This window comes from Atta colombica, unplaced genomic scaffold (assembly GCF_001594045.1).
Source record: "Atta colombica isolate Treedump-2 unplaced genomic scaffold, Acol1.0 scaffold1, whole genome shotgun sequence".
NCBI classification, from domain to species: Eukaryota; Metazoa; Arthropoda; class Insecta; order Hymenoptera; family Formicidae; genus Atta; species Atta colombica.
Genome location: NW_017259183.1, coordinates 2,903,909 through 2,912,422, shown reverse-complemented (window position 1 = coordinate 2,912,422; position 8,514 = coordinate 2,903,909). Strand labels below are relative to the sequence as shown.

Genomic DNA, 8,514 nt, shown 5'->3' with positions numbered 1-8,514 from the left:
TGTATCACTCATCCACAAAATATATAATACATATATAATATATAAAATATATAATACATATATAATAAATATATAATATATAATACAAAACAATAACACAAAATTGCTTAAAAAATGAAATCATTTTAATCAAGCTTTCTATTATAATACTGTCTACCTGGGGGGATTCAATCTGATATAACGAATAAAATTTTTTAGCTTATCCTACCTTTTACAAAGTTGGACTTTCTAATAACCACTTAAGACATAATTTAATGCTCAATGGCATCGATCACTTGTACGTTAAATTTATTTATCTATAGTCAGAATTAATTATTTCGTTTAGGATTGAAAATAAGCCAAGACTACTTTTCGTACTCTCGCTCTTTTTCTTGATAAAATTACAAATAAATCTCTCTTAGGAATGTCATTCAATGTTCTTAGTTTACAGTATGTTTAATGTATTAAAACGTATGTTAATGTATTAAAAATAATATTCAATACGAATTAACGCATTATTGTAATTAGAGCAATAGTGCGTGTGACCGAATATTAGATATCACTTTTAATCGCTTCAGCATACAAAAGCAATTAATTTACCAATAATAAAAGACTCACCTAATTCCATTGGATACAACCAACTGTTGATGTCCAGAATGAGATCCATTTTGAATGACTCCGACTCGCAATGGAGTCTGTTCACTGAAATTCACAAGGAAAAAGTACGTTAAAAATTGTGCAACCCATACTGTCATTATTGGACGATTAATTATACGACACTATGGAAATGATTCATAGTTTTGTTGAAAAGAATCGAGAGGAAAATCTCATGTTCAATCGAAGGCACAGCGATGACGCAGATTGACGTCATCAATGATTAACCAAATACAACAATTTGAATTTGCGATGATACTGACGTACATTTGTATACACGTGTATGCAAATATCTATTTAATTTCTGCTTACATTTGAATATATGATTACCAAATCATATATTTTTCTTTTTTTTTTCTTTCCCTTTCGTTTTTTCTCTTTCATACATATATCAATTCATTAGCTAAACACTTTCGATATTTAATCGATACAAAATAGTTGCACTAGTTATCCAAGAGCCACCTTTTGTCATATCATCGCTCGTTAGGATGATAACACTGAATTAATTTCAGAATCGAATGAACAAATCTCACAATACAACGCTGCTGAAACTAAAATTGTGTATGAACTAAAAACAAAATTAAAATGTTTAGCGTATTCGAGATGCGTATAATTTTGCCACAACTACGCGCTTGAATAAATTCAAATGAAGTTTATGAAACAACGATTAAATTTTATAACATTTTTAATATAAATACCATTTAACTTCAATAATTAAAAAAAAAACATTTTAATTTTGTTTGTATTAAGCAATGTTTTAATTTTCCTCTTTATTTTTTTCTAATTTCAAATAATCGTACATACACTTAGAGTGTTCTACAAGTTATTTTAATAGTCTAATACAATTATGTTCAGATTTATTGTATATTCTAGCTAAATTTTTAGATGATTTAACAAAACGATCATTCCATGTATGCTTATACAAAGTGAAGAGAAACATTGATAACCAAACGAAAACACACAGAAGGAAAAAGAAAACATTTAGCAAAGAAATTGTAACCATTTTCAGCAAGGAAATGAAATGCGAAAAATTGCATCAATGATGGAAATTCGCAGCAAAAATGCAAAATATATTTCAAAGAAACTTTTAGTGTTTTGCATTAGATAAGAAAAGTGCAGGAAAAAGAATAAGAACACCGTGTATCATACATTTGCAAGTTCATCGCTTTCACATATACGAGCCATATCGAAACTTTTCACAATACAAGCACAGAAAAATTATACATTGCACTTTCTTCCGCATTATATTATCATCAGTAAAATAAATTTTTTAAATTTAATTTGCAGCTTAATGCATATACTGTTAGCTTATATATCTCGTGTTTTAAGCAATACTACAATCTAAATAATAATAGATACATATAATAATAATAAAATAAATAAAATTTGAAACCTGAAAAGAGCATACGTTACAAGATCTTTCACTTAAACATGCAACAAGAGAACAAATGTTCTATGAAATATGTGTTCCCTTAGCGATAACAATCGATCCTTTTGATGAACGACGAACAATTGGATGATCACAAATTGCACGCGTCATGCTTCCGACAGACTTATCTCGCCATATATGTCCTTGAGATTCAAGGTCTCACACACTCGATATTGATTTCGTCAATGTGTGACACCACCCGTATCGCAATAATCGAATTTCGACATGATATCATTCTCATGCGGCACGACTGATCTCGAGAGTGTTCGCAAAAAACATTATCAGCATCATAGATCAACGTCAATGAGTAATGAAGAAGAGAAATATATGTATACATAAGCTTGCAGCGCAATGTAGCTACATTCGTTTTTCGTAATGTGACGTAATCTAATTTGGATAATTTGCATAACGCGCACTGTAATATGAAAAATTCAATTCCGAAATATAATATAATATCACATCATAAGAAATTTATTTAACAAATATCTTTAGAAACATAATGTTTTTTTATGTAAATAATAAATCCTTAGGCTCGTATTCAGAACGTGCTTGAAACAATATTACTGCGCATTAGCATATATAGTTCATATTACATACACTATAAAATTTTAGAAAATAAAAACGCATATTTATGGATAAAAATACTTCTGAATATATGGGCTTTAGAGTCAAGATAATATATATCGTTAAATGGTGCAAAAAAATGTCAATCTTTATCAAAGAATTAAATGACCTAAGAATAAATACAATAAATTGAGAATTGTCAAAAATTAATTGCCTCCTCCCTCCCCGAGAAATTATTTCAGCCATTACACGAATAATTCACCAATTAATTTACTACGCCGATCTAAAAACCCAAAGTCTCGTATGCAAAAACGGAATTAAAAAGAGTGTATTGATAATGTACACTCTTAAAACGTTCATTCGCATCTCTTTTCTTCTACCTACGCGTTCCACACTATTTTTCCCCAGCTGATTTCATCCTCTTTGTCTCGCATCTTTTCGCTCTTCCTTTTTCTCTATCCTTTTTTCTCTCTTCTCATTCTCTTTCATTCTCTCCCCTCTCTCTCTCTCTCTCTCTCTCTCTCTCTCTCTCTCTCGCGCGCGCACGCATGTGTGCTGATTACTTTAATTTTTATAAATTTCACTCCTATAAATAGCACGCCATTGAAAACTCTTCATCCCTTCCAGAGAAGAGATCACGTTTCGTGTGATGATAGAAGAAAGAACACATAACTAATCCCGGAACAAGCTGCGACAACACTACGATCTACTCTCGTTGCTGACGTTGCTCTCAGCTGGCAACTTTTACGAAGGAGGGCAAACCGGCGGCGACGGCGCCGAAGTGAGGAGACAACCAGCAACCACGGCGACCTTTACGGTCCATCCGCTGCCGGCATAAATTTTCCAACGAGTTGCCTCCTCTCTCCTCGGAAAAGGGCGGTCATCTCCCCAACCAACTCTACCCGTACCATCCCTCCCTCATCAAGAGAGGGGAAAAGGGTGCATCCACCCTCTCATAGTGTTCTCTCACTTCACCGTCTGTTTTCTATGTCTCTCGGATATATAAATTTATATTAATGTTACTCTTCAGTAACAATGAAAAGAAAGAAAGAAATATTAAGACTAAGTCTCACCGAGAGTGCATTAAATCAAAATTAGTTTCTCGTATTATAGTATTGTATTTACTGTTAATAATTGATCTTTCTCTGTTAATTATACGATCTACATCAATGACATAAATGAAGAAAATTTTAGTTATTATCAATTGTTTATTTAGTTATTATCAATAAATTCGAAAATTCAGAAATTCGAGTACTAGTCCGATAAGCTATTTTTGCAAGACTCTAACTCACATGATACTATAGACATGACAAATATTTAAAAATAATAACGAAAAGTGTTTCCATGTAAAAGCAAAATTATAAGTATGGAAAATTGTTGGAAAGTTATCAATCAGATGCCAAGTAGTTTCTTCGTCAAACTCCTAATTTTTTAAAAATTGAATTTACAAAATTCAAGATTAAATTAGCTTAAAAATTTAAGATAAACTGTATTTTAATAAAAACCATGCTTGATCACAAAATACATTTAAACATACAAGAATCATCCATTTGTGGATTCGTACCTTCGAAATTACATAGATCGAAAGAAATTATTGTAATCTCAGTAAATTCGTTTTTTTTTTGCCAAGTGTAGAACAGTTCAATCCGGTATCACAAGCATCACACTTTGATTTTATCTTCACATCGAAATTTTGTCTCATTAATCATCGTACCGATTTCAATTGAAAAGAACAAAGAAAAGATATTATGTGATGATTTTTTCACTCTTGTGACGTTATCCTCAATGAGACCTAATCTTCGGTGTTCATCTTTCCAAACTATTCATTATTTGCATCGCACTAAAAAAACGATCCCTCCCACTCTTCCTTTTTCGAAGGGAACAGAGAGAGGGCTCGACCAGCCATCCTCGTTACGCCTCAGCACAGAATGAAAGGGATGGCAATGCACTTACCCCCACACTGTATTCTCACACTACTCCGCCTACTCCGAGTCCTTTTTTCCTATCCTCCCCTCCCTATTTCGCTTTCCAAATCAGAAAGGATTTTTAAATTTTTATCTTGTTCGTAATTATCTCGCACGACTTCGCTACTCTATTTTTTTTTCGCGAATTCCATCCTTCTCCACAATAGACTCTACAACTTATTATACAGGATATAATTCACGTGAAAATGTCAGAATTTCACTCGCTAATACGATCAACATTAAATGTTTACGTTTTCAAATATTGTTTTCTCGATTCTTAAAACAAGATTACGGATTACGTTTTAAAAACGAACGCAAATTGCGCAAATTTTCTCTCGTTTCCTTTTTCACAACGCGTTAATTTTCTCTATTCTTCGTGTCATATTACTTCAAACGAGCGCATCCGATACATAATATCTCTCGTACTTTCATTTGTGATTAATTATCACAGCAGAACACATAAAACTTTGTAGTTTTACGACGATATTATGCGCATTTAATTATGGATTGACTAACGATTCAGTAATAATAATCGGCGCAACGCTGTTGAGACAAACCAAATACGAAGACTGTGAATAATTTTCAATCATAAGCGAGTTCAACAAAAAGCATATAATGCTCGTTTCTTTTCAAATCTAAAATCACATACATGACGTTTTATATTTCATGCTACAATGTTTTGTAACCCAAGCAATTTCTGAAATAGCATCTATTATTAACACACCAAATACTAGAGAAACCTCTATTTTTCAAACAATTATTTAAATGAATAAACTGAAGAAATTTTAATTTAAAATGTATATATAAATTTCATATACACACATATACAAATGTATGTATGTGCGTCGTAACTTTTAAGCAAAATCTTTCGTAATATATATAGCTCTTCCACAAATATTTTATGTTATCACAATTAACACTAAGATAAATACAACATTATCTTTTTACGAAATAAAAAATTCTTCTTTCTTTCACTGTTACTTAAAAACAGATAAATATTTACTATATGAAAAATAGATATACGATCACACAAATCTATATATACATATTTCATATTTTATCTAATATTTCACAATTCTTTAACTGTAAATATTTTTATGAATAAAAAATGTGATGATGAAATCGCATACGCGACGATTCATTCTGAGAATCTTAACAATTTTTATTCTAGATAATCGATCGCAGTTTTAATTTAACACCTCTTGCCACGCCATTCGGTCATTTTCCGATAACGCACCCCATGAATTGCATCAAAAATACACGTAAGGTTGCTATACTTAGGACTATGAATACAGTAATACGCTTATAATGAGTTTGCCGGTGAATTATTCAAGAAAAGTAGATGAATAGAAGAAAGAGACATATAAAGGAAGTTATTAAAGCTTTAAGGTACTTAGAATACAAATAAATGTGCCATGTTCGACGCAAAACAGATATGAATTATCACAGCAATTTCCACCTTGAATTTACTATTAAGATCTTTACAAAAATAAAAAGGTGTATATGAAACAACAATTACGAAAAATTCTTTAAAGATATATGATGAAGCATTATTTTTTTATCACGTTCGGAGTATACTGAGAAAATATTTATACTATAAAGCATCTAATAATTATATATGTAAAATATATGTACATAATAGAATCAAATACAGAATACTTAATTTTACACATTGGAACATTTTGACTTCACAAAAAATATTCTTACTTCTCAAAAAAATTCTTGCTTTCTTTAAAAAAAAAATCAAAATTTAGAACTCATCAAAAATTCAAGAGTCTTTTTAAAAATATATATGTATCTAAAAATTTAAGATATATTTAAATAAATTTTTATTTAAAAAAATTTACAATTATTGAACAAAAATAGAGTACAAAAGGAAAAAAAAATTTAATTAGAGATTTTATCATCATTTCTTATTTTTCTTTTAAAATATTTTAATATAAGAAAAAATTAATTCAAAATTAATTTTAAAAATCTATAATTGAGGACGCAGTGAAGTTGGTCTGAATTTTACGTTTTACGTTTTACAACAAGATCTCAAAGCAATACACATTTAAAAAATAAAGCCATAGTACACTAAAGTATAGTTAATACTAACAAGAATAAAAATAAATCTACCAACAAAAAGAAAACCCGAGAAAAAGGAAAATTATATAGAGAGTGGAACGACACAATAGATTAAACGTTTACTCTCCGTGTCGAAGTAAAAATTAAATTTAAGCTGCTAATAAAGAGACAAAGAGGAAGAGATGGACAGGAGGGGAAAAGAGCCAAAACGAAAGGGGTTGATAGAGGGCGGCAAGAGGGCGATATGCGTGGGCTGGCTTCGACGCGGGGGTTTCCCAACTGCGCAATGTCGCTATTCGTTATCGACCGGTTCGCAAGCGCTATAAATACTGGGCACCAGGCTCTCACTACCCCCTACTACATTTCCCCCTCTCTCTCTTTACCCTCAACCACCCACGTATACATTCCCTACTCTCTCTCTCTCTCTCTCTCTCTCTCTCTCTCTCTCTCTCTTTTCTCTCTCTCTCTCTCTCTCTCTCTCTCTCTCTCTCTCTCTCTCTCTCTCTCTCTCTCTTCATCCCTCTTACGGCTGAGCCATCCTCCATCACATTTATCGTAGTTATCCCCGTGTGTATCTCTCTCTCTCACACACGTATACACGCACACACGCACACATACGCGCGCGCGCGCACACACACGCACACACGCACACATACGCGCGCACACATACGCGCGCACACACACACACACACACACACACACGCACGCACGCACGCACACGCACGCGCGCACACGCACGCACGCACGCACACACACACACACACACACACACACACACACACACACACACACACACACACACACAGAGTCAACAAGGGACGGAAAACCTTGACCTTCAGAGGGCGAACATGGCGCTCTTTCCACCCTCTTTCGGTACTCCCCTTCCCATCAGAATGTTTCTCCCGCCTTCTCTTGCTATCCGCTACTACTCCGTTTTTCCTACCACCGCTTTCAAACTTCAACGATGGCCTAGCTCTTTGTTTCTCATCTCACTTCTGTGACGAATAAAATTACATCGTTATTTCTTTGCTATTTCACGAATCGAGCTCTCTCGCGCGCGCGCTCCATTTCGATCATTACCGTACTCTATAAAAACTCTTTTCCAATACACTTTTTTAAATATATTAAATGCACTAAAAAGAGAGATAGAGTGCTTTCGATTCTTCTGAAAGCTTTAATTTAATTATGATGAACACGTTTAAATTCATTATTCCTTTACTAAATGCTTTTTAGTTTTAGAATATTTATTACAGTTTTTCGCCGATTTCTCATTCCTCGTTTTATCAAACATCAAGTATATTATTTTCTTCGCATTTCTTTCTTTCGGATACTGCAGTATCTAAATTCGTTACTAAAAGTATTCACCAATGTAACACAAATGTTTACAAATTTTTAAACAAGATTCTAGATGGGTCAAATAAATTGTATCGATTATAAAACAAGATTAATCATGACTTGTCAAATCGACAAAACTATTACTATTTTCTCAGAAAATGAAAATTTATGATCAGTGATCCAGTCACAAATCTTTTGGTGATCAAGAATTATATGTATCTGTCGAGTCGTAAAGTACCGCATTCTTTGGAGATAAACCGCGCGCGCGAATTTTTCATCTATATATATCACACACTCAAAATAAATTTTTCGTATAATCGTTGATAAAATATTGATTGTTGCACGTTTTCGGAAAAGAGTTATGATAAGAATGTCAATAATTCAACGAATTTTTATAAACAAAAGAGAACAGATTGGAAATTGATACATTTCTTAATAATCATGATAAAAATAATTGTATAAAATAGTATATAATATATTTATAATATATTTATAATAGTATATAATATATTTATTTAACAC

At 32.3% G+C, this 8,514-nt stretch overlaps 1 protein-coding gene across 1 annotated transcript in view; it reads right to left on the bottom strand.

The window, feature by feature from the left end:
• The window catches only part of LOC108694742 (DNA-directed RNA polymerases I, II, and III subunit RPABC3), a 70,759-nt gene that overhangs the window by 36,012 nt on the left and 26,233 nt on the right, over positions 1-8,514 (bottom strand). Inside the window, exon 3 of the mRNA XM_018204394.1 lies at positions 598-681. Within this exon, the coding sequence (XP_018059883.1) occupies positions 598-681 (84 nt within the window). The remainder of the gene's footprint in view (positions 1-597; positions 682-8,514) is intronic.